This window comes from Strigops habroptila, chromosome Z (genome assembly GCF_004027225.2).
Source record: "Strigops habroptila isolate Jane chromosome Z, bStrHab1.2.pri, whole genome shotgun sequence".
Lineage (NCBI taxonomy): Eukaryota > Metazoa > Chordata > Aves > Psittaciformes > Psittacidae > Strigops > Strigops habroptila.
In genome coordinates this window covers 1,359,641-1,386,332 of record NC_044302.2, presented here as the reverse complement: position 1 = coordinate 1,386,332, position 26,692 = coordinate 1,359,641, and the positions used below count along the sequence as shown (strand labels likewise).

At 48.8% G+C, this 26,692-nt stretch overlaps 1 protein-coding gene across 1 annotated transcript in view; it reads left to right on the top strand.

Moving 5' to 3' along the window:
- The window catches only part of ZFHX3 (zinc finger homeobox 3), a 102,750-nt gene extending 81,889 nt beyond the window's left edge, over nt 1–20,861 (top strand). The window contains exons 7-9 of the mRNA XM_030512404.1: nt 4,776–4,878; nt 6,246–11,699; nt 15,467–20,861. Coding sequence (XP_030368264.1) covers nt 4,776–4,878; nt 6,246–11,699; nt 15,467–17,034 — 7,125 coding nt within the window. The 3' untranslated portion in view covers nt 17,035–20,861. The remainder of the gene's footprint in view (nt 1–4,775; nt 4,879–6,245; nt 11,700–15,466) is intronic.
- The last annotated feature ends 5,831 nt before the right edge of the window (nt 20,862–26,692 follow it).

Below are 26,692 nucleotides of genomic sequence, written 5' to 3'. Positions count from 1 at the left end.
TCTTCCTTGGTTTAAGGCGTATTCCCAGTGTTTCAGACATCATTCCATCTTTCTCTGTTCTCCCTTGGCTTTAAGAGTAATTCTTGCCCATCCCTGCCATCCTCACTTCTCCCTCTTGCCATCTTTACATTTTTTCCCTCTTTCCTATTGTCTTTTCTTACTGCTCTCTCCCTTCTGCTGTCATTCAATTTTTCTCTCTCCCTCCTTCTCACCCCCTCTCACTCCCCCCTTTCCCTCTCAGTCTGTGTCTCATTCTCCATCTCGGATGAAGGTAATGAAAATAATCGGGCTTCATTAATTCTGAGCCCTGTGAGATGATAGCCATTTGGAGCCATGTTTGCCAATTAGATGGTCTAAATTAGAAGTGACCTTGGTATACTGCCATCGCTTTGCCTCTCTGAGTCTAATGAAGCTTTTCACTCCAGCACCCTCTCTCTCTCTTTGTAATGGAAATTACCTCCTTTGTCTGGTTCAGGAACCTTGCATTGCATGTGTGTTTCCCCCTGGTTGCATGGACATAGGGATAGTAATGTATCTCCTCAGACCCCTTCGAGAGATTTGCTTTTCAAAGCTGCATGATTTCAGCATTTTGGGGCATTTTCAGAGGAACTGCATAGACTGTCCACACCTGTGGTCACTCAGTGCGGAGGAAGGTCAGAGCAGGCAGATCCAGGGCACAAGGGGAGCTGGCTATTCACCATGTCCGAGATTAATTCACTGAACGTGCCAGGAATATCCTTGTGTCACACCGCCAGGGCCAGCATAGGAGGGGTGTTCAGCTCAGAGCCTCCGGCCTGTGCTGATAACAGCTCTGCAGTTCATCATCTTAAAGATCTGGTAGATTCAGTAGTGGCAGGAGCCATGCGTGTCCCTGCTGCAGGTTGTCTCCAATGAGGAGTGGACCCGCAGGTTGTTCTCCAGACCGGTGACAGGTCTGTAGATGTCAGGACATGTGTGATCTGCTGGGGATCCTCGTGGGGCAGGAGGGCTGGAAACGTGGTGTGTCCTCCCTTAGGTGTTTTGTACAGTCACTCACTGGACCATATTGTCTATAGAAATGGGCATCAAATTGGGGTGCCCATGCGTGTCACTGAATCTTGCCATCATAAAGAAATTTTGTCTCCTTGAGGGGGTCTGAATTTCGTCTGGAAGGGAGCGTCCTTGGAAGCAGAGCAGCTTTTCCCAACAACTTCCCATCTACGGCAGTTATTCAGCTTCTCTGCAGTCTGCTCTAGAGGGAGGTTGCCCAGCCAGCATTCCCATCTCCAGTACAGACCAAGGGGAGATGTTTCAAAGTGGGGTGCAGGAGGGGCTGCCACATCTCTTGCCCAGACTTCCCCTTCCTTTGCTCTTTTCGCTGCAAAGGGGGTACAGTTTAATGTTAGACAGAGCAAAACAAGTATGTGCAGAAGGAGGAAAAGGGAGAAGCCAGTTGCATTTGTCGAACTTACATCTGTAGGGCTGTTTTTTTAATAACAATTCACAGTGACTGGCACGTTGCTACTGGGAAACAGTTGGTGTTGAAGAGGCACTGAAACCGGGGGATGGAGGATGCTAGGATTTTATGCCAGGTGTTGTCTACTCAGGTGAGAGGGAGGTAGAGAGCACTGAACAACCGCATGCGCTAACACATGCTGTGCTCGAGATAAACACGTTCCCCTCTATCACCAGAACAGTTAATGCTGTTTAAATACATCTGAAGTAGGAAATTCTGTGTTGCAGAGCACTGCTCCTTGTTTATCTGTCAGTGGCCGTGGTCTACTAAACCTTCCTGCCCCCTGGTACTTCCATCATTCGTTTATATTAAAAACAGACGCGATGTGTGAGACATTTTCTGCATGAACAAGGAAATGGTGTATCCGCGGATCGGTTTAAAGTGTAAAAGGACAAACAGTTCAAAATGGGTCTGGAATCCAGTGTACATGCAGAACGATTGAGACGTGCAGCAGCCTCTTGTGACTGTTTCTATTTGTGCTATGTGTTTAGGGGTGGTTGTGGGATGGAAACAGTCGTCCTGCCCTAAACGGTGGCACAGAACAGGCAGCACTTTGAGGAGAAGGCTGAATGGTGCTTAGCAGATAGAAGACTGACGTGATCTAGTTGCTGAAGCAAGACCAGTGCCTTATTTTCAAGGTTTTGTTTCCCAGGGCCAGCTCTTGTGGCTGGCTGGACAGCCTGCAGTTGCCCTACATTGATATCCAGAATTTTATAGTTTCCTGCACTTTTTTCCAAGGCTTTTCTCTGTTTGCCTTTGGGGATTTTGTGCCTGTAGCAATTCAACGCACCACAGCGTCTTTTCTTCTTCCCACCTTTTTCTTTTTCCCCTTTTTTATTGTGGAGGGAGGGGTAGAAGTAGGGTGAGAACTAGCTATGGAGATGCAGGTAGATAAAGGTAATTACTTAAACACATATAGGGCAGGATTTACTGTTTGGAGCCCCAGATTAAGATGCAGAGGAGCATGTGAGGTTGATGATTATATTTCGGGGAGAGTTAATTGACGGAAGGTGAAGGCAGACAAAGAACCGCTGCTTACTGCCTTCTTGAATCCCAATCAGGAATTATGATTAAAGACACGGCGAGACAACAGAGGCCTGATGAATTGGTGTCTTTTTTTTTTCTTTTTTGCCGTCATTCACACTTGATTGACTTCAACCTTTCAAGTGCAAAAGTCTCTCTTTTCCATTATTATTCATAGCCATCTGAGTTTTTCTAATTAAAGTGTATGAAAACAATTACTGATCCGTCGTACTGAGTGTGGTAGTGGGGATGGCTGCCTTACTGTAATGCGTATAAAAAGCCCACAGTTTCTATAATGATGTGCAGCTGAGGTGTTAGATAATTTTATTCTTTTTCTACTCTGTTGGGGTTTTTTTTAATTTCTCCTGATTTATTTTTTGTAATTCCTAAAGATCCTAGGAAAGCGCTCTCCCTGCTGATAAAGCTGAGAGGGACGGCTCCTTCTCGCCTTCCCCCCTCTGCATCCTGCTCGTCCCCCTCCTCCGAGCCCTGCTACTGGGAATTAACTGGTGACCTTTCACGTCTTCCAACCCACCACCCACAGCCGTCAGATGCTCCTGCTTAGAGTAAAAGGTGGAATGAACGTGGTGTGCTCAGCTTCCCTCCCGGTGATTTATCAGGGTCAGCTGCCCTTCCGGCAGGTGCCAGTGGGACCCAGTGCTCACCTCTATGCACCAGTTGCCCCAGTAAAGGGGGGAGCTCAGCAGCCCTCCCCATCACAGGTCAGATGGCTGCAACCCGTCTACACCAACATCTGTTTCTGAGGTTTTTCATGGACTGTTTTTGCTTCCACTCACTTAATGAAGCCGAGGTCTAGACTGTGTTTGCTTGGATTTGACACATGTATAGATAAGGAAGATTTCATGTCCTGCACATAGGTTTAACTTCAGCTGCACCACAGATTTGCTCATTTAGTTCAGTCAGAGCCTTGTGGTCCTTGACTTTGCAAGGTAAACGGTGTGCAGATAACAGCCTCACTCTCTTCTGTAGTCCAAGGTTCAAATGCCCTCTTAGTATCTGACAGAAGGATGGAGAGATGTGTTTTGCTAGGATACATACCCATTTAGGAATGTTTATTTACGCCTCTCTTCCCCAGCAGCCAGAGGCTGAGAGCAGAAGCACCACTAGCATTGCAACTCAGTGTTGGTTTCTGTTCCTTCAAGTACCACAGCCCTGGTGAAAGGACAGTGCTTCCTGAGCATCGGTGGGGTGAGGCATGCAGCTGCTCCGAGCTGTGGAGCTGTCTTCACTTGCCACAGGCATCTAACCAGTGCTGGCAGCCGTGCGCCTGAATACAGCACGGATGTTGGCAGTGATGTGGGTCTGTCTGCCCAATTGCTGCTCTGGGAGAAGAGCTGTGGGCAGCTTTTCAGGTGGTGCCAGGTACTGGTCTGGATATTCAGAAAGGTATACATTGTTCTGTGTCCGTTGCTAACCGTGTGCAAATTGCTGGTGGGGTAGTTTGTATGTTCTGTGTGTGACTGGGTGCACCCAGAGGAACAGTTTTCCAGAAGAAGGTGAGCATGTGCATTTGACTCTTTCAAAGAGCGTCTCCAGTTGAAGCATGCGTACCCTCCAGCTCTTTGAAACTGTTGATGTTCAAGCACTGTGTTGCTTATGGTGGTGCAGGTTATAGACAAACACTTGAAGAGAGGTGAAGGGAACACATCAGTCAGGGCAAGGAAAGGATTACCAAAAGCTTTCCAGTTTGTAGACAATTTGCTTTCTTTTCAGTCCTCTCTTATTCATCCTTTCCTTTGTCACCTCTCTCCTTATTTGTATTTTTCTTTCTCATGCCCCTCCTTTTCCTGCAAGGATACACTTTGAAAACAGTGCTGCAATGCTCCCTAGTTCAAGATTACAGTGTACTTTACGAGGTATGATTTAATTAGGGGCCTTATTATGTTTTCAGCAGCTTAAGGTGGGCCTTTCAACTTATCTACCTAATTGGTTGCACAAGAAGTTTCACAGCCCATGACAAAACATTGTCAGTGATCAAAGTCTGAATTCTACATAAAGGAAAAATATTAATAATAAGATTATTCTTCAAGTGTGCACTGCTAATTATGTCCAGAATGTAACTGTAGAAACACTTTTGACTGATGTGAGCTTTGTCTAATAAATGTGAGTCTTCAGTGAGCCATGAAAAGTGACGCCTCTGACTTTACAATTCTGGTGTCTAATTTTGCCACTGAAGATGTGTAAAATATTTTCCTCTGTTTCTCTTCTCCCCACATCCTTTCTTCCCTTTCTCCAGGTGACAACACCTGAGGTGATGATGCCCAGCAGCATGTTTCTCCCAGCAGCCGCTCCAGAGAAAGATGGGAACTCCGCTGCGGAGGAACTGGGGAAGCAGCCTGGTGAGCGCTGGTCACTGAGGTCCATGAGTCCCACCACTCCCTCAGCTTCCATCACCTGGTCAGGGGCTGTATCTGGGGACATCTCCACATGGATGAACTCCATGTGCCCAACTGTCTCCTGAAAACTGCAGTGGAACAGTGCCCAGTAGGGCCATCTCCCTTCATCTGTGCCACAAACAGGCTGGTGCCTCGGGAGTCCACATGGCAGGGCAGCTCAGAGCTGAGGAGCACAGCTCACCCCTGTGGCCATTCATATGAAGGTGGTGTTGAATCTTTGCAAAGGGAAGACCAGGTGTGAGTGGTGAAAAGCAGAGGTGCTGGAGGGCTGAGGGGATCCATAGAGAAATGCCGAAGGTCGCAGCTGCTGGCTGCAGACTGTGCCGCCATCTCTGCTGTACCTGCTCCGCTGCAATCACAGCTCAGTACAGTCTCTGGGCATGCACTCTGGGGAACTTTGAACTGCTGGAGTCCTTCTCCAGCCCAAATCTCAGCCTTTTTCATTGCCATGCTGGGTTAGGAAGGCATGGCTGTAAATCCATGGCTATTTAGTCCTGGATTTGTTGTGTGATATGAGAGCATCCCAAGAACATAGTTCTGCATGGGCAGAAGAGTCTGATGTTGGACCTGGCAGGGAAGCAATGCTGGTCTTCCTTCTGTAGCCTCCTGGAAGGTCTGTAAGGAATCAGGGAATGAAGACGATGTCATTTCCTTTCAGACAGACAGCCCTGAGGCAGTGATGCTCGTGGGGCAGCACTGGCACAGCCAGGGTAGCTAATTCTGGGCAAGGGGATCTCTTTTTTGGCCTCTACCCATATCACGCTGTCTTTTCCAGCAGGACTGTGTGCTCTTAGACCCTGGATAAGTGGCACTGCACTGAGTGTTTGTTCCTTCTTCTCCCATCTTCCCTCAAACAGCACCCTTTGAGCTGCTGCCAGAAGGACCCAAATTTTATTCCTCTTGTTTCTAGCTTTGATAGGACCAAGACTCAAGTACTGCATTCAGTCTGATGAACTTTCTTATTGGAAAATAGGCAGGACATCAAAACAAAACAGCAAAGACGCACAAGTGGCTGAATGGCCTTCACTTAAAAGGAAGAATTAAAGGCGATAAATGCACTAAGGAAATGTGTGTGTGTGTGAATAATTTCCACATATTCAAAGTGGGCAAAGTAAATTGTGTAGGTTTATGCAATGGGCCATGATGAGGGTAATGGGCTGTTATTAAAATTAGTGAAAGAAGATAGAGGAGAAGTGTTAGAAATACCTTGCAGAGAAAACACATGGACATATTAGGGACAAAAAGAGGGCATTGATCTGCCCCTGTGTGCTGGTGTAATTGTCAGGTTTGCTCTCGTTCTGTTTTCACAGAGATGATCCCTGAGGACTCAGGAAAGAGTCTTCTGCCATCGGACAGCACAGAGCACAGTGGAGATCCCAAGCCGGTTCCAGCCGATCCGAGCTCTGCCAGGGAGGACTCTGGCTTCCTCTGCTGGAAGAAGGGGTGCAACCAGGTGTTCAAGAGCTCGGCAGCCCTGCAGACACACTTCAACGAGGTCCACGCAAAGCGGCCTCAGCTGCCGGTGTCTGATCGCCATGTCTACAAGTACCGCTGTAACCAGTGCAGCCTGGCATTCAAAACCATTGAGAAGCTGCAGCTCCATTCCCAGTACCATGTCATACGGGCGGCCACCATGTGCTGCCTCTGCCAGCGCAGCTTCCGAACCTTCCAGGCCCTGAAGAAGCACCTGGAAACCAGCCATCTGGAGCTGAGTGAGGCTGATATTCAGCAGCTGTATGGTGGTCTCTTGGTCAACGGAGACCTCCTTGCGATGGGCGATCCTTCGCTTGCAGAAGACCACACTATCATAGTCGAGGAAGATAAGGAGGAGGAGAGCGACTTGGAAGATAAGCAGAGCCCAACAGGTAGCGATTCGGGGTCAGTGCAAGAGGACTCTGGCTCAGAACCAAAAAGGGCCTTACCCTTCAGAAAGGGCCCTAACTTCACTATGGAGAAATTCCTAGATCCATCTCGCCCGTACAAGTGCACAGTCTGCAAGGAGTCTTTCACACAAAAGAACATTCTCCTGGTCCATTACAATTCAGTTTCCCACCTGCATAAACTGAAAAGAGCCCTCCAAGAGTCTGCTACTGGACAGCCTGAACCAACCAGTAGCCCAGACAACAAGCCTTTTAAGTGTAACACCTGCAACGTGGCCTACAGTCAGAGCTCGACCTTGGAGATCCACATGAGGTCTGTCCTGCACCAAACCAAGGCTCGCGCTGCCAAGCTGGAGGCAGCTGGGGGCAGTGGCAGCAGTAACGGAGCTGGCAACAGCAGCAGCAGTAGTCTTTCTTTGGGTTCATCCACACCAAGTCCAGTGAACGCTACCAACAGTAATACTTTTACAGCCACCAACACAAGTAATTCAGGCCCGGTTCCCATTCCCAGCCTGCTCAACCAGGTATCCAGTGATAACATGGGAATTCCTACATTAGGTAACCCTGTAAGCGCTAGTATCTCCTCCCCTTCAGAGCCCAAAGAGGTAAACCGAAAGAAGTTGGCAGACATGATTGCATCCAGGCAGCAGCAGCAGCAGCAGCAACAGCAGCAGCAGCAGCAAGCTCAAACCCTGGCCCAGGCCCAGGCCCAAGTCCAGGCCCATCTGCAACAAGAACTGCAGCAGCAGGCAGCTCTCCTGCAGTCCCAGCTCTTCAACCCAGCACTTTTGCCGCACTTTCCAATGACCACTGAGACCCTTCTGCAGCTTCAGCAACAGCAGCATCTTTTGTTTCCTTTCTACATCCCTAGTGCCGAGTTCCAACTCAATCCAGAAGTTAGTTTGCCTGTCACCAGTGGTGCACTGACGTTGACTGGTACAGGTCCAAGTTTGCTGGAGGACCTGAAGGCTCAAGTTCAGATCCCTCAGCAGAGCCATCCACAGCTCTTACAGCAGCAGCAAGGGCAGCTCTCCTTGTCACAACCTCACTCCGTCCTTATACAGCAGAGCCAGCACCCTGAGAAGAAGAATAAATCCATAGTGAAGGAGAAAGAAAAAGAAACCCCACGGGAAAGGGAAAGTGCAGAGAGGGGAGATAGTAATGTAGCATCTAAAGAGTCTCTACCTGATAACTTAAAGCCCAAAGAAAAGAAGGACTTTGTACCAGGCAGTAGTTCAGAGCCCTCCTTACTGCCGCCACGTATTGCCTCTGATGCAAGAGGGAATGCCACAAAAGCCTTGCTGGAAAACTTTGGCTTTGAGCTTGTCATTCAGTATAATGAGAACAAGCAGAAGGTGCAGAAGAAAAACGGGAAGACAGAGCAAGGTGAGAACTTGGAAAAGCTTGAGTGTGACACATGTGGCAAGTTCTTTTCAAACATCCTCATCCTGAAGAGCCACCAAGAGCATGTTCACCAACATTACTTTCCCTTCAAGCAGTTAGAGAGATTTGCCAAACAATACAGAGAACACTATGACAAACTGTACCCACTGCGGCCTCAGACCCCAGAGCCACCACCACCACCTCCTCCGCCACCACCTCCACTCCCTCCAGCACCTCCTCAGCCGGCTTCTACTCCTACCATTCCTACGTCTGCCCCACCAATTACCTCTCCTACAATCGCACCAGCCCAGCCATCTGTGCCACTCACCCAGCTCTCCATGCCAATGGAGCTCCCCATCTTTTCACCACTGATGATGCAAACCATGCCACTACAGACGTTACCTGCGCAGCTGCCACCCCAGCTGGGTCCCGTAGATCCTCTGCCTGCCGACTTGGCCCAGTTGTACCAGCATCAGCTCAACCCTAGCCTTCTCCAGCAGCAGCAGAACAAGAGGCCACGGACGCGGATCACCGACGACCAACTCAGAGTCCTTCGGCAGTATTTTGATATTAACAATTCCCCAAGTGAGGAACAGATCAAAGAGATGGCGGACAAATCTGGACTGCCCCAGAAAGTGATCAAGCACTGGTTCAGGAACACTCTTTTCAAAGAACGCCAGCGCAACAAGGATTCCCCATACAACTTCAGTAATCCTCCCATTACCAGCCTGGAAGAACTGAAGATAGACTCACGGCCTCCTTCTCCAGAACCTCAAAAGCAGGAGTACTGGGGAAGCAAGCGGTCCTCCCGGACACGCTTTACTGACTACCAGCTCAGAGTCCTACAGGACTTCTTTGATGCCAATGCTTATCCAAAGGATGATGAATTTGAGCAGCTTTCTAACTTGCTGAACCTCCCAACACGTGTTATAGTGGTGTGGTTCCAGAATGCCCGTCAGAAGGCTAGGAAAAACTATGAGAATCAGGGAGAAGGCAAAGATGGGGAACGACGGGAGCTTACAAATGACAGGTATATTAGAACAAGCAACTTGAACTACCAGTGCAAAAAGTGCAGTCTAGTCTTTCAGCGCATTTTTGATCTCATTAAACACCAGAAAAAGCTTTGTTACAAAGATGAGGATGAGGATGGACAGGATGATAGCCAGAATGAAGACTCTATGGATGCAATGGAGCTCTTAACTCCAACCAGTTCCTCCTGCAGCACACCAATGCCCTCGCAAGCTTACAGCACACCTACATCTTCAGCCAATGCAACCTCTTCAGCTTTTCTGCAGCTCACAGCAGAGGCAGATGATTCCTCCACCTATAGTTCTAAAGTAGAAGCTACAGAAGAGAAACCAAAGCAGCCTGAACCTCCAAGTACACAGCAAAACCAAACTCAAGAGAAGCAAGTGCAACCAAAGCAAGAGTCTCAGCAGCAACAGGACCAAGGAGAACAAAAGACAAGTTCAGCACACCAAAAGATTTCACAGTTATCCTCCCCTTCTTCATTGCAACAGCCACCTCCCCCTCCTCAACCCCCTCAGTGCTCCTTGTCACAGTCAAGCCCAAGTCCATCTCAGCTCTCGCATCTCTCCCTCAAACCCATTCACACATCCACCCCTCAACAGCTGGCAAACCTACCTCCTCAGCTAATCCCATACCAGTGTGACCAGTGTAAGCTGGCATTTCCTTCCTTTGAGCATTGGCAGGAGCATCAGCAGCTTCATTTTCTGAGCGCACAGAACCAGTTTATCCACCCCCCATTCCTGGACAGAACCCTGGATATGCCGTTCATGCTTTTTGATCCCAGTAATCCACTACTTGCAAGCCAGCTGCTATCTGGGACATTACCACAGATTCCAGCAAGCTCAGCCACTTCACCATCAACTCCAACATCCACAATGAACACACTGAAGAGAAAGCTGGAGGAAAAGGCCAGTGCAAGTCCTGGAGAAAACGACAGTGGTACTGGAGGAGAAGAACCACAAAGGGATAAACGTCTAAGGACTACTATTACCCCAGAGCAGCTGGAAATTCTTTATCAGAAATACTTGCTTGACTCCAACCCAACGCGAAAAATGTTGGATCATATTGCTCATGAAGTGGGCTTGAAGAAACGCGTGGTGCAAGTTTGGTTTCAGAATACGCGTGCACGGGAAAGGAAGGGGCAGTTCAGAGCAGTAGGGCCTGCCCAAGCCCATAGACGGTGTCCCTTCTGCCGAGCTCTCTTTAAAGCAAAGACAGCTTTGGAAGCTCATATCCGATCCCGTCACTGGCATGAAGCCAAGAGAGCTGGCTACAACTTGACGTTGTCTGCTATGCTCTTGGATTGTGATGGGGGCCTGCAAATGAAGGGAGACATCTTTGATGGAGCAAGCTTTTCCCACATGCCACCAACAAGCAGTGATGGACAGAGTGTTCCTCTCTCCCCAGTGAACAAGAGCATGGAACTGTCACCTCGAACTCTGCTGAGTCCATCCTCCATTAAGGTGGAAGGGATGGAAGACTTTGAGAGTCCCTCCATGTCCTCAGTCAATCTGAGCTTTGACCAAACAAAGCTGGACAATGATGACTGCTCCTCTGTCAACACTGCAATCACAGACACTACAACAGGAGATGAAGGGAATGCAGACAATGATAGTGCTACAGGGATTGCAACTGAAACCAAATCAACATCAGGACCCAGTGAGGGTCTCACAAAAGCTGCCATGATAGCAATGTCTGAATATGAAGATCGGCTGTCTTCTGGCCTGGTCAGCCCAGCTCCTAGCTTTTACAGCAAAGAGTACGATAATGAAGGTACTGTGGACTACAGTGAAACATCCAGCCTTGCAGACCCCTGCTCACCCAGCCCTGGTGCCAGTGGTTCAGCCAGCAAGTCTGGAGAGAGTGGGGATAGGCCTGGGCAGAAACGCTTTCGCACTCAGATGACTAATCTCCAGCTAAAAGTTCTCAAGTCATGCTTTAATGACTACAGGACACCTACCATGCTGGAGTGTGAGGTCCTGGGCAATGACATTGGACTGCCAAAGAGAGTTGTTCAGGTCTGGTTCCAGAATGCTAGGGCAAAGGAGAAGAAGTCCAAACTCAGCATGGCCAAGCATTTTGGTATAAACCAAACAAGTTACGAGGGACCCAAAACAGAGTGCACTTTGTGTGGCATCAAGTACAGCGCTCGACTGTCTGTACGTGACCATATCTTCTCTCAACAGCATATCTCCAAAGTTAAAGAAACCATTGGAAGCCAGTTGGATAAGGAAAAGGAGTATTTTGACCCAGCTACTGTACGTCAGTTGATGGCTCAGCAGGAGCTGGACCGGATCAAAAAAGCCAATGAGGTTCTTGGTCTGGCAGCTCAACAGCAGGGCATGTTTGATAACACCCCTCTGCAAGCTCTTAACCTTCCTGCTGCATACCCAGCACTACAGGGCATCCCTCCAGTCTTGCTCCCAGGCCTCAACAGCCCATCCTTACCAGGCTTCACTCCATCCAACACAGGTGAGTACGGATATTATCACACTGCTCAGAGACGCAGCGTAACTTGACACATCTTTAGCACAAGCAGATGTTCTGTTGAGGAATGACTGAAACGTGTCCCTTTAGAGGAGCTTATTTATTTGACATCAAATGAACAATAGGTATTTTATCTTTTAATTCCTGAATGTGGGTTTTCTAGCCAAGTCTGAAATAGAGCAAGATGTAGACATTTTGTGTATTTCTGTTTCCTTAGCACAGACTAAAAATGCTGAAGCACCTTTGAGGAAATGAAGAATAAAGGGTTTATCAAGCAGAACAGGAAAAGGGCTAATGTGCTGAATGCATTGTTCATTCTACCTTTCCTTTTGCTATTAAATTCAGTTTATGTAGCGCTATCCCAAATTGCCACTAACTGTGAACTGTTTCTAGGAAAAAGTGTGACATGCCTGGTGGCACTGATGACAGACTCCTGGAGCATCTTCATGTAACATCCTTATGGTGACCTCCAGGACTAATCCCAGTGCAGCTGTGGGTTGGTTTCTGAGTCATGGCTGGGTAAAACCTGGAAGTACCTTCTCAACAAACAGCGGTGTAGTCATGGGTCATATCTACTTTGTATTTTAGTAACATTTTTCTCAACAATACTACATAAAAATAAAATTTGTCACAGTCCTTTGGGTGGCCTAATCCCAGATAACGGACTTCGTTTTTTTGAGGATGCACCTTTCCTTTGTACCTGGTGGACACGTAAGGTGGAGGGTATAGGATGTGTAGCAAACACTGACAGTGGAAGATACTGCTCAGTAGACTAGCAGTGGCTAGAAAACCTGATCCAGGAGCCTTGTTTCCCCTCTGTGCATCCATGGCATTCCAGGGGCATGCCTCTGTGTGAATTCCACTCATAGCAGAGTAATCGATGTTCTCTCCGAGACTTCCTTTCACTTGGAAGACTTCCCTGTTTGCTTCTGATTATCCTTTTTCAAGTTAACTTTCACCAGGGCTGATCTACGTTTACAGAGATATCCCAAGAACTGATTCCAGTGTCTTGTTTCCACAACAGGCTTAGTCTGTCTCGGGTTGGAAAGCCTGTGGCACCGTAATGCCTGGTGCAGTTACACTGAAATGTCACTGTACCTCCTTGTTTTCTGCTCTGCAGCAGTACAGGTCTGCCTTTATTAGAAATAATAATGATATGAGAGTTCTCCAGAACGAGGGTTCTCCAGGTTCAGAAACAGGAGGCAAGGTGTTGGTGGCTTCAAGAGAAACAACTGGTTTAAGAATGGAAACTGAGGACATGCTTTTAACAGGTCACTTGAGCAGCCTCTGGTACAGATGTGGGACTGAGCTGGCTTCTATCAAAAAGTAAAAGCCTGATCGACATTCCTTTTTGTTCTTTTTCCTTGATAAAGCAGCCTGTCTTTGCATATTCCTAAAAATCATGTTTGCTGAAATGATAACTTTCTCTTACTGTACTGAACTGATTGGCTAATGATAAGTTGTAATCCGTAGTGTGAAGCCTAAATAGGATCTGAGCATCTTCCCGGCTCCTTAATAAGAAACTCAGTCTCCAGAAAGACTTTCTGATGCTTTTATTCAGCAGGCTGACTCTGAAGCTCCTTTTTCAACAGATTGAAAAACTCAGTGCAGATGCTACCAGGTAACATGGTTGTATCATGTTAATAAAATTGCCGTTGTCTTTTGTCATCCAGGAAGTAAATCTTCGGATAAACAAATCAAAGCCTTAGACAAAAGGATAGTAGCCAGTGTGAGCAGCTACATGGCGCTTGAGCAGCTCATCTGGATTCACAGGGGGACTGGCTACTGAGGTGCTCACTGTAAATCACATCATTAGTGCCTGGAGTGTGTCTGTGGTGTAACACACTTCAGGTGTAACACCCTAAAGAGAGCACTAGAGACCCATGAGGCAAAACAGGCTTCTTTCTCTCCCCTTACAAGTGGCTGTGTTCACCTTTTTCTCTGTTGCTGCTTGTCTCTGGAGTATCTTCTGTTGACAAATGAAGAAGAGTTAAATTTCACTGTATTTTGGGGGCTCTGAAAAAGCATTCTGCTGGGAGTTAGGGCCTCTGTGAGGCTTTTCACATAGTTATAGAACTTTTCCCATGACCCCCAAAGCAAAGTAAAATTATTCTTGACTACAGTTGAGGGATAGGTCGTTGTAATTAAACCATTTTTAAAAACAGTTGCTGTTAGAAATTCTGCTGTTCGGGCCTGCTGCCCATTTCTGCTCCTTGAGTCTAGTCCTAGCTACACAGTCCAGGGGCATTTTTCAATTGCAGGACTTCTTCATGTGATACTTCTGTTATTGCCTTAAGGTGTTGTTTCAGAGGCTAGAACTAGGCAAAGAGAATCTCTTTGGCAGATTGTGTTGTCAGCCTATCGCAGACAGTTCTGTGCTGTTTGCTTAGTACCCCAAATTTGTAACAAGATCTAAAATTACTTTTTTGCACTTCAATCTATATTGTTGCTTTTATTTTCCTCCAAAGACTGGTATGTGTCCTGGGGAGATGGGGCTACGTACTATGAATGTTAAAAGCAATCAGTGACTGCCTAGACAGGACTAAGCTATTTAGAAAGTCAAACAGACTGTTTGTGGCCTTTAGATAAAGCTCCAAAGGTCAGGCCATCTCTGCTCAAAGCCTGTCGAAGCAGATAAGGCTGTGCATCCAGGAATGTTACGAATTAGCTGCTGCTCCCGCACTTGAACCTCTTGGGGTGCTTTCAGCTAGGGAACATCAGTTTCAATGGCATCTATCTATAATATGCCCTTATCTGAAATCTACAAGGCTGCTGTGTGGAGGCTCACTTCATACACTTCATACCTTCACAAATCACTATTGTCTTGATACTGCATCAGGAGCAGATACAGGATTCTGATGGGCTTTGCGTCAGCCAGGCTGAACTCTAGGCTCTTGGCCACCCTGCTCCCAGCCCTCCAGTGGGTCCTGCAACAGGCCAGCCCCTGAAGACTGTTGGCCCCAACCCCTAGCTGTGTTTGAGTCCCTTTACACTGCCTTTGCAAGGCAAAGGAGCCCTGTAGCAGCTGGATTTCCCTGCCAAGAATCACTGCCTGCCCTGTTTGCAGCAATGGCCCTGCTGGCATGCTTCCCTTCCTATTCCTGCTGTTGGGAAAATGGATGGACTTCACATTCCACCGTTAATCCATCTCCTTTGTGAAGAAGCATCGTGACCCTTTCAGTTCCACCCAAACATGATGTTCATGCGCTGGGGTTTGTCTGAATACCATGCGAACTCTGAAATAATTACCCAGAAGCTGTGCACCCAAAGCCTCTTACACTGGAAAGAAGGAAGGGGTTGCATCACAGGTTTGTGGATTGCTGAACGTTAGCCTAATAAGGACAGAATAATTTAGATTTAGTCCTCTCCAGTTGCTGTGAGTAGGGCTTTCTAATCTGTGGAGATTGTAACAAGATTGACAGTATCTAGCGTTGCGGCATTCAGCATAGCACCTTCCTCCTGCTGGAGTTCTTTGGCCAAAGGACGAGTTAGTGCAGATATAGGAAAAGTTCCCATCCCTGACGTCAGCTGCTAATCATTTGGGAATTGCAGAGGGGTCAGTAAAGCAACAGCTCTGCTGAGCATTCCAGGCAGGTGGTGGGTGTCCCTGTGCTGCTGGTGATGGGGACTGACAAGCACATCCGCATGGCACGGGGCCTGGGAGAGCGGGGAGAGGAGCGGTTGTCACACCGTGTGCTTTCTGCCTGCCCAGCGCCGAGTGACTGCTTACCTCTCTCTCCTCCTTCTTGCAGCTTTAACTTCTCCCAAACCCAACCTGATGGGCCTGCCCAGCACAAGCGTCCCTTCGCCCGGCCTCCCCACCTCTGGATTACCAAATAAGCAGCCCCCAGCCACGCTGAGCTCGCCCACCCCGGCACAAGCCACTGCGGCCGTGGCCCCGCAGCAGCTGCCGGCAACAACGCCGCAGCCGCAGCAGCCACCCCCGCCACAGCGTAAGGAGAAGGAGAGTGAGAAGGCAAAAGAGAAGGAGAAGGCACTCAAGGGGAAGGCGGAGCCCCTGCCAGGGCCCAAGAAGGAGAAGGGGGAGGCGCCGGTGGGTGCCCTCTCGGCCCCGCTGCCCGCCATGGAGTACGCCGTGGAGCCCACCCAGCTCCAGGCACTGCAGGCCGCCCTGAATTCAGACCCCACCACCTTGCTGACAAGCCAGTTCCTTCCCTACTTCGTCCCCGGCTTTTCCCCCTACTACGCCCCACAGATCCCCGGCGCCCTGCAGAGCGGGTACCTGCAGCCCATGTACGGGATGGAGGGGCTCTTCCCCTACAGCCCCGCGCTGTCACAGGCGCTGCTGGGGCTGTCCCCCGGCTCCCTGCTGCAGCAGTACCAGCAATACCAGCAGAGTCTGCAGGAGGCATTGCAGCAGCAGCAGCAGCAGCAGCGGCAGGCGCAGCAGCAGCAGCAGCAGCAGAAAGTGCAGCAGCCCAAAGGAAGCCAAACCCCTGTCCCTGCGGGGGCTGCCACCCCGGACAAAGACCCTGCCAAAGAACCCCCCAAGCAAGAAGAGCAGAAGAACGCACCCCGCGAGGTGTCCCCCCTCCTGCCCAAACCCCAAGAAGAACCCGAAGCAGAAGGCAAGGGCGCGGACTCCCTCTGCGACCCCTTCATCGTCCCGAAGGTGCAGTACAAGCTGGTCTGCCGCAAGTGCCAGGCGGGCTTCAGCAACCAGGAGGCGGCCAGCGACCACCTGAAGTCCCTCTGCTTCTTCGGCCAGTCCATGGCGAACCTGCAAGAGATGGTGCTTCACGTGCCCACCGGCAGCGGCCAGGGCAGCGGCTCGTACCAGTGCGTGGCGTGCGAGAGCACGGTGTGTGGGGACGAAGCCCTCAGTCAGCATCTCGAGTCAGCCCCGCACAAACACCGAACAATCACAAGAGCAGCAAGAAACGCCAAAGAGCACCCCAGTCTATTACCTCACTCTGCCTGCCCCCCCGACCCCAGCACCGCATCTACCTCGCAGTCGGCCGCTCACTCAAATGACAGCCCCCCGCCCCCCCGGCCCCCCCCGGCTTCTCCCCATGCCACCAGAAAGCCCTGGCCCCCGGCAGCCCCCCGCGCCCCGCCGGGGAAGCCGCCACCGCCGCCTTTCCCTCCTCTCTCCTCATCTTCAACGGTTACCTCAAGTTCATGCAGCACCTCAGGGGTTCAGCCCTCGATGCCAACAGACGACTATTCGGAGGAGTCTGACACGGATCTTAGCCAAAAGTCAGATGGACCGGCGAGCCCGGCGGAGGGGCCCCGGGACCCCGGCTGCCCTAAGGACAGTGGTCTAGCTAGTGTAGGAATGGACACCTTCAGATTGTAAGCTTTGAAGATGAACAATGAAAATGAATTTAAATAAAAAAAAAAGTTAATAACAAACCAATTTCAAAAATAGACTAACTGCAATTCCAAAGCTTCTAACCAAAAAAAGAAAAAAGAAAAAAAGAAAAAGCGTGGGTTGTTTTCCCATATAACGATGCCGGTGGGTTTTACATTTCTTTTTTCCCTTTCCTTTTAATAAAACTCAAAAAAAAAAAAAAGAAAAAAAAAATCTGTTACATTTGTCCTTTCGAAGGTACTGTTGGTCTGGGAGACGAAAGCCCGTGCTGCCTCCTCACTGTCTTCGGAGCTTGAGCCCCTTGTATATTGCCCCTTTTCAACCGCCCCACGTCGATAGCACAGCAGAGGCCGGCACGCACTGTATGGGAAAGCAGCCCACCTTGTTACAGTTTTAAATTTCTTGCTATCTTAGCATTCAGATACCAATGGCTTGCTAAAAGAAAAAAGAAATGTAATGTCTTTTTATTCTCAGGTCAATCGCTCACACTTTGTTCTGTTTTCAGAATCATTGTTTTATATATATATATATATATAATTTCTTTTGTTTGTTTTGGGGTTTTTTGTTTAATTTCGTTTTCGTTCCAGAAGAGGATTTTTTTTTTTTTTTTTTTTTTTAATTTTTCTCTTTCTCTCTTTTTTCTTTCTTGGTGTTGTTTTTTTTGGGGGGGGGGGTTGTTTTTTTTTTCTTTTGTTTGTTTGGGTGTTTTTTTTTGGTTTGGTTGGGGGGGTTTTTTGTTTGTTTTGGTTTTTTTTTTTTTGTTTTTGTTTTTGTTTTTTTTTTTTTTTTAATTTAAAATGGGCAGAAAGTATTCAAGAGAAAAACAATGTGAACTGCTTTAGCTTTTTGGGGATCTTAAGGGTAGCTTTTCTGCTGAAGCCAATTTCAAGGGGAAGAGTTAAGCACTCCCGCTTTTCAGAGAAAAAACCCACACAAAGAGTGTTGAGGACTTGGAGCTTAAAAAATAAGTTTTAAAGCAACTGACTTTCTGTATTTATGATAGATATGACCATTTTTGGTGTTGAGTAGATTGTTGCATTGGAAATGAACTGAAGCAGTATGGTAGATTTAAAAGAAAAAACCCTTTTGTGTACATTTAGCTTTTGTATGGTCCAGCTGACGGCTTCTCATTTGATGTTGTCTTGTTCATTCCTAGCCAGGTAGATTGCAATCCATTGACTCGCCTAAGCTTTTCTCCCCTTTGTACCTTTACTCCCTGTTCCCCCATCCTGTAATCTTCCACTTATGGTCGCTACCTTCATTTCTTAGAGGGTGGTTGCATAATTATTTTATAAAAACTAAAGAAAGAAGTTCAAAGGGTTTTGGGGGGTCAGTAGGATCCCTTGCAGAATATTTTTTGTTGGGGGTTTGAAACTTTTTAAGGCGTATACATACTATTTACCTATGTCTGTTACCCTTGTGCACTTATCTCTTTCTTAATTTCTATTTTTCCTTTTTTTTTTCTTCTTCTTCCCTTCTTTTTTTCCTCATTTTGTAAATGCTTCAAAGACTCTGTTCCTAAACTATAAGCATTTGTTTCTGTTTGTGTAATTAGGCTGCACTCTGTTCCTTCTTTTAAAAGAAGTTTTTGTTACATTTTTTTTCTCTAAAGAAAATTCATGCTTTAAATAAAATCCAAAGACATACCCTTTCACCACTGGTGCAGAATGAGCAAAAAGGATTCTTTTTACTTGAGAATTTGTTTCTGATTTAAACAAACAAGTCTAAGTTTAAATAAAGAATAAAAAAAGTACCCAGGTTGTTATCTGTGCTTCTTCTGCAAGCAGAGAGACAACTTTTAGCGAAACCCCAGTGCACCAAAAGGCAGGTTTCTCTTTCCAAGTTCCCTCCCGTGGCGGGCACTGGTGTCCCCGTCCTGCTCCATGCCCTGCTCATGGAATGCATGGACGCTCGCACGCGTCTTGTACGGTCCGGACTTTGAAAGGAAAACTTTGTGCTGCTAAAATGTAGGTTTTGGAGACAAATAGATGTTGTTTCACTCCCGTAGCCAAATGTCAACAGAAACAATCTCCTTTCTCCCACCCCGCCCCCTGTTTCCTCCACCCCGAAAGCGCGAGAGCCTTCTCCCCATCATCTTCATCTTCCTCCTGCTTCAAAAAGGAACTTCGAAGACTGTGAACGCAGGTTCCTCCCGCCGCCTTGACTTCTCCTCCCTGTGCTGAAGCCGCTCGTCGACCCTGCGAGAGACTGGAGCATTGGAGAGACGAACATGGGGTTCATTTTCTAGCGGGACGCTTTTATTTTTATGGAGTTTTGGTTTTAGTTTGATGAATGACTAGATCCTGAACTGTTGTACATATTTCTAACTAGGCTAATGCACAGTGCAAATTCCTTTTTTAATTGTTTTTTAAGTAGACAATACTAAAGTGAGTACCATCTGATATTCCTACCAGTACCCAGTTGTAGCATAAGGTGTCAAAAACGGAAACAAGTACACAAAAAGCGTTCGCTGTTTTAACAAACTCTTTTCTTTTAACAAAAGTTCTTGTATTTCTCCCTGTGTTTGAGATGAACATTTTTTAAATTCTAAAGTTGTACAGTTTTTGTTTTCCATTATTTTATCTTGTTTGTAATTCTATGAAATATATATATATATTTTTTGCCATTTAACTGTTGTATGTTACTCTGTCTGTATCATATAGAAATTTTTTTGTTTGTTTGTTTTTGATTCTCTGTGTGATACAAGTTAACAATTTAACACTAGCTTTATCTGTCCAATCCCGCAAGGTCTCTTTTGGAAATCCTTTTGTTTTGTCTTCTTTTGTTTTGTTTTTTTTAATTATATTGCTTGGTCATAGTGCAATTTCTCTCTCCTTCTTCTTCCCCCTCCTCCTTTCCACCACTAAAAGGTTTTATAAATTCATTTCCTTGTATTTTTTCTAACCGTTTCTAGAGACACTCGGTACGAGGTTGCCGCCTCCTTGTGCAGCGCTGGGACCTGTGCCCCGGCCCCGCCAGCTGTCCTGGGCTGAGGTGGGGACCCCCAGCCCTGCTGGGACCCCCTGGCCCTGTGCCCCACCGCCAGCCTGGCCACCCTGCTTCGGGAGCCCCTGCGCCGCCCCGGAGCTTAAGCATGGCCTTTCCAGCACGTATCAGAACAGGGCTGGGACAGGCGCAAGGAAAAGATTCTAAACTTGGCATTGGACGGGTTTCTGTTTTATTCTTAATAAAAAGCTTTTCTGAGTGGTGAAGATGGCCAAAGTTTCATACAATTGAGAATCAAGAGTAGGGTGTGTTGGGGCTGCCCGTGCCCGGGGCAGGCGCTGACACGAGCTGGCACACGCACTCTCCATTGGAATATATTTTGCTTTAAAAAGAAAACCTAAACTTTCAAATAGAAGCAGAAGTTGGGTTGGTTGGTTGCTTGCTTGGATGGGTTGGTTGGTTGGTTGGTTGGTTGGTTGGTTGGTTGGTTGGTTGGTTGGTTTATCAGCGCTGAGATACTACCCACTGTGAAACATAAAGCTTTGACTATTTTTTTCACTTTTATTTGGGGGGGAGGGTGAGGTCGGGTAGAACAGAAAGCATAAATGTGGTAAAGAGGGATACAAACAGCCTTTGCAATGTACAAAAAATAGAACAAGTGAAACCAAAAATGATGTTCTTGGTGTTTTTCTATAATGTAGTCTTGTTAGCTTTTTTTTGTTACTGTAACAATGCTGATCTCGAACTGTACCAAAATACATGGAGATAAACAGAAAACCACGTGGGACTTTCAAAACTTTACAGAATTTGTCACAAAAGACTTTGTTGTCATAGTTGAGTTGACTGTAGATGGTAATCGAATATACTCCTTTGGAAATACTTCATCACGTATGTTTCCTGCTCATTGTGATACATTAAAGACAAAAATGAGCAAAAGCTCTCGTCTCTGATGTCCGCGCTTGTGCGGTGCAGGGTCTCTGTTGGGGTGGGTGCGTGCCGTGCCGTGCCGTGCCGTGCTGTGCCACTCAGATCGGCTTGAGCTCCTGCATCCTGCAGCCCTTGTGCACCTGCCGGCACACGCCAGCACACGCCAGCACACGCGTGTCTGTGTCCCCACACGTGGGTGCCCGGGCTGATGCCTCGAATTGATGCTGAAGTGAAAGGAATGAGCCAAATGGCACAATTCATTCATGGCTTCGGGATGCATTGTGTATGAAAAAGACATTACAAGTGCTTTAATTTTACTAAATGATTGTGTGAGAATTCTGGGCACGCCGCTGTAATTAATGGTTAAAGGGAAAGCGTGATGCCTTGATGGGTTGAGGTCATCTGGAAGCCTGTAAGCCAGAAGTGAACTAAAATCACCATCTGTTTTCTTCTTCTGATCAAACCAAAAGGAGATGAAGGTAAGAAAGGTAAGTGGCTGACTCACTGCTCTTCCCTTTGCTTCCAGTGCCTCTTGAGCAGGGAGGAAACCTTGATGAAGTGCTGAGTGTTAAATACACGATTCTCTCACCAAAAACTGCCCCTTGCAGCAGAAAACACTTGAAATTCATTAATAAGGACCACATCCAAAAGAAAGCCATGGGGGCCACCGTTCATCTCTAACTTATTACAGCAATAAATAATTAAATAAACAACAGAGCAGCCCAGTGCAGGCAGGACGGGCAGGCTGCTCAGTATGGGCAGCCTTGGCCATGCTGCTGCCTCCCCAATAGTGAGGGGCTTTCTCCTCCTCCCTGGGGAGCAGAGCCTGAGCTCCGCTGGGTCATTCAGCCAGAGCAGGGGTTCCAGGGAGGAAATCTTGCAGCTGGCAAGGGTGTGGGACCATCCTTTAGTTAATCAGGTCAGGACACTCACTGGAAAGCTGGTCAGTTCAGTAACCAGATTGCCGATGCACCTTCACGAGCAAAGAATATAAAAACCAAGAAAAAACAGCACTCAAACGGATTCAGGCCCAAAAGAAACATGAATTCTGAAATAAAGTGGGTCAAGTTTGCCAAGACCCCAATGGCTCCTCATGCTGCGGTGTACCCAAACCAAGGCAGCCAGGCCACAGCCCTAGTGCACAGCCCTGAGAGAGACCCTGTACCTTGGTGATGGGAACGATCACACCCGACCGCATGCTGCAACTCAGCACCCCAGAACTGCCCCCGCACCAGGCTGCCCAGTCCTGCGCGAGGCTATTGCGCTGCTCTCCTGGCATGAGCCTGGACGGGGGGGAGCTCTGGGTTTCCTCTGAGCTGTTTGGGAGTTTTTTAATGGGAAAAATCCATCCTGCGTTTCCCGCAAGTGGACGAGACTGCGGCAGTAATGGGTTTACCAGCACGACCCTTCCACTGTCATTCGCACGGTGCCGCATTAATGACTTCAGTGTTGTTCGAAGACCTTTGTAAGTTTATTATGTAACGTTGCTATTTATTCCTGGGTTGAATTCCAGTTTAAAACAGCTACGCTTGGGAAAGCACCTCTCTAATGCTCAGAAAGGTGTAAATGGCCTCTGGCAGCTGCATAAGCTGCAAACTAAAAACCTCTGCGAGAGCCCCTCTATTCAGAGCTGTGCACCAGCGGAGATTGTGCAAACCTCTAACAGAAAGAGGGTTTTCCATGCTGTGATTCGGGTAAGAGCAGACTGAGAGTGTGATTTTTAATAACCTTGCATTGCCATCACCTAAAAGACAAGAGATTTAGCTCTTTCTAGTACACTCTTGCAGGCCAAAATATACATTTTTTAATCAAAAAGAGCAGTGTTGGGGTGTCTGCTACAGACTCACCTTGCTGATGGATTTGGAGCAGCATTCTCATCTGGAGCATGCATCTGCCCTCACATGCAGCCTGTGTGTTGCTATCGTCGAAGCAGCAGGAGCAGGGGCTTTGGCCAGCTGCCCTGGGAAGGTAGCCCGGGTGGTCCCATCGCAGCCGGTGTGTGGTGCCATGGGACACCCAGCATGTGCTGACAACGAAGGAGGAAACGTTGCTCTCACTGTTGTCTCCAACTGGCTTTTCCATAGGGAACCTCACCTGGGTGCACAGTGGAGGTGAGTGGTGCACGAGCCCCGCAGCAGCCCATATCAAGGTTACCATGGGAGCCATGGGTGATGGGTGCAGGAGCTGGATGCTGGTACAAGCCACATCCTACCTGACAGCAGGGCCCTGCAGCCCTCAGAGGCTACGATGGAGGATGCCTTCAGGAGATGGTCTCCCTCCTGCACCCACTGCCAGTGCACAGCCCTGCAGGACATCACAGCAGCCATGGGCTGCCCGTGCCAGGGCTGAGCCACTCTGCTCTTGGGCGCCCTGCATGAAGCACTGTTTCCCAGCAGCACATTTGGCTCCATAGGGGCTGGAGACAGGCACAGCAATGCCACCATCAGCCCGGCGTGCAGACACACAAGTCAGCACTATGGAGGGGCCATTCCTGCACCAGCAGCCATGGGCACCAGCTTCCCTCCCTCACCGCAGCCCAATGCCATGGTCAGTGCCGCCAAATCCCTGCACAGGTGCAGCATCAAGGGCACGCTTTCCATGCCACCAAGTGACAGAAGAGCTGCATTTGTAAAGGTGCCCAGGGCATGAAGCGCAGATCACTGGGACTAAACCAAGGCCAAAGGAAACCCCAAACCTTGCCAGCTGCCAACTTGAAGTGAGACCAGTTTTGCAGCACAGGGCAAGTTGAGAGCGTGGGGCAGCTGGTCCTGCACCTCCCATGGTCACAGCAGCCCATGGAGAGTTTGGGCCAGGCACAAACCCGCTCTCCTGAGAGCAGCGGCTGCAGCCATGTTGCTTCTGCAGCCAGGTCCCTGCTGAACTGAGTGGGGTCCCATGTTAACGTCTTTGCTAAATGACATCTGAAGTCTGCTAAGAGAGTCGACTTCTCTAATGCAGACAGATGCTCTGAGAAACTGCCACCAGGCTCTGGCTGTGCCAGCAGTGGTGAAGGGTTAACTCCATCAGCGCTTAAACTACAAATGTGGAGCCCATTCTCTCCTCCAAGCTCGTTAACAATGTACACCTGATGATCTAAAGCACTAGAGAGTCATTTTAATTAACGCTCTGCCAGAGGGGATGTGGTGGAGACACTGATTTCACTCCAATGACTTTCTATTTTGGTATATTGCAGAATTGGTGCATTAGTTCCCCAGGCTGACGTGGTGAGCTAATCCAGCTACAGCAGCGTGGGCACTGCCTGGCTCCAGCAGCTTCCTGCCCCGGCAGGACCTGGCTGATCATCCCCATCCCACTGTTGCAGTGCAGGTGGCATCACAGAAGCAACAGACAAAGCCCCGCACGACGGAGCCTGTCCTCGTGCCCAGAAGGGCTGGTGGCCGCACACCCACCCATGCCCAGCATCCCACCCCAGGGAGGGCACCAGCACAAGCTGCAGCGGTGCTGCTCCGGGTCTCCTGCGGCCTCCGCGGTGATGGAAGAGAGACTTCACGTTGCACCCCAGAGAAAAGAGAGCGGTACCTATAAATGGTATTATGCTGTTGGTTAGATGGTAGCATGATGTTACTTAATTAATGTTTTAATACCCTAGGCATCTTCTGTGCCGTATAATTCATATCGATTCTGCTGTGAGCATGTTCAGTTAAAAAGACTCTCTTTCCTAAGCAAACTTTCAATTATATTGAATTGTCACAGCGAAAAAGGGCCTTTTCTCAGCATGGGGGAAGGGATTCTCTGCCAAACCGCTGCCAGCCGGGCCAGGCACAGACCTGTCTTTACTGCAGGCTGTGGACCCCTGGCTGCCTGCAGCACATCACAGGGATGAGGGGCTGCAGGTCGCTGGGGCCTTGCTGCTCCCAGCCAGCCTGCTGGGAGCCAAGAAGGGACTGGAGGATGGGCTGGAGCCTGCATGGGTTGAAGTCGTGGCTCTGGGCATCACTGCTGTTTTCTGAACCTTTGCTGGTTTGGTCTCCGTGTCCTGTTTTGTAGGGCCCTGCACACATGGCGCCACTGGGCTTCCTGGGGAGCTGCTTCCCGGGAAGCTGCTTGCCCCCTTTCCCATAGTGTTCCAGAAGCACCATCTCATGCACTGTGTCTCCAGAAGTGGTGGGCCTCTGCTGAAAGCAGGTCAGTTGGGGCAAACCTTGCTGTGCCAACGCATGGGGTGGCTGCTGGCACCTCCTGATGACATGGTGCTGGTGAGCTGGACACACCAGGGCTTGGAGGGAGGTGAAAGCCAAATCAGAATTGACAGAAAATTATTAGCAAGGCAGAGATAACAAAAAGGCCCCCTTCCTCCCATAATCAGGTTAACGTGTGCATGGAATGCTGAGTGTTTCGGCAAAGCAGTGCCTTTTCTTTCTAAAGCAGAAATTCAGTTTTCAGTATATGAGCTGTATCCCTCCAGCTCCAGCAGCAAAAGGGGTGGGTGACAAGGACATAGGCTGTGAACAGCCTCATCGCATGTGCCGTGGTACTTCTGTGCCCTGTGCAGCTGGAAGGAGTCCCCTGTTCACCCATGGTGAGGGAGGGCCCAGGGAACAGATCCCTCCTGCCAGGGCACCCCCAGCTCCCACATGGTCACATATCTCAACAGGCCACGTAGCACTGAGGGGATGCAGGGAGTCAGTGATGCCCCACACAAGAGCAAGACCATGCATTAGGGGCCTCGCCCCATACTTGCAGGGCTTTCTGGGGCTGGGATTCAGCTCTGGGCACACGGGCAGCTTCTGGAAGGAAGCCTGCAAAGCCCCAGCTGCTAGTGGGACCCCGTCACAGCAAATAGGGCCAAGCAGCCACAAAATGTACCATGGATCCAGTGCCCTTGACAGCACTGTGCACAGCAGCACTGGCCCCCAGCACAGTTCCAGAGCGGGGGTGAGTGTTTGCTCTGCACCCTTGGTGGTAGCAGTAAAGGCGGTGGCTGTGTGCAGCTTGTCCCCTCTCGCCACACCCCACTGCAGTGTCCCAGGGACACAACTCCATGGCAGCTAGTTCCAGACCTGCCGTGCTGGCCAGGGCACTGTCCCTGCAGTGCGGGAGCATGGCCACGCACAGGGCTGGGCGGCACAACCGTCACAGCCCGGCCTCCCTGGGAACCTGCACATCCCTCTCCTGTGCTGGCTGCCTCCCCGGCCAACTCTGCTTTTTTGGGCTCCTCCTGCTTTCCGATGGCACCAAGAAGAGGGTCACGGGGAAGCAGTGCAGGGAGGTGCTGGCAAAATTTGTAAGGAATTATGTTTGCTTCCGGCAACAGAACACCTTGACATCCTGGAAGGATTACATGTGCCTTTGAGCAGAGGGCCATGGCGCGTCAACTCAGCCGCGTGCATTGAGGCAGCAGGCAGCTGCCAGCTGTGTCACCAGCCGCTGCCACAGTGCCGCAGCCTTGGGCCATCCCTCGTCTCCCCAGCCTTGCTGAGCCTGTTGTGCCCAGGATGGGGGCACATGAAGGCTGCTCCCCACACGGGCTCTTCTACAAGGAAAGCTTTATTAAAGATTTCTGTCCTTTTTTTTTTTTTTTAAATAATGAGGCAAAGATAAAAATTCTGTATTTTCATTACTCCCTATTTTCACAGCCCGCTGAACAAAAACACAAAGCGCTTCTCCTGCTGCCCCTTGCTCCCTGGCCCTGCCTCTTTCTCCCATGGAGTTCAATTAAAGAAAGGCGAAAATTGAAGCTGTTGAACGCAAGGCGATTGCAACATGCATATTTGATTTTTATGATGGATCTAAATTGCTGAATAAGGCC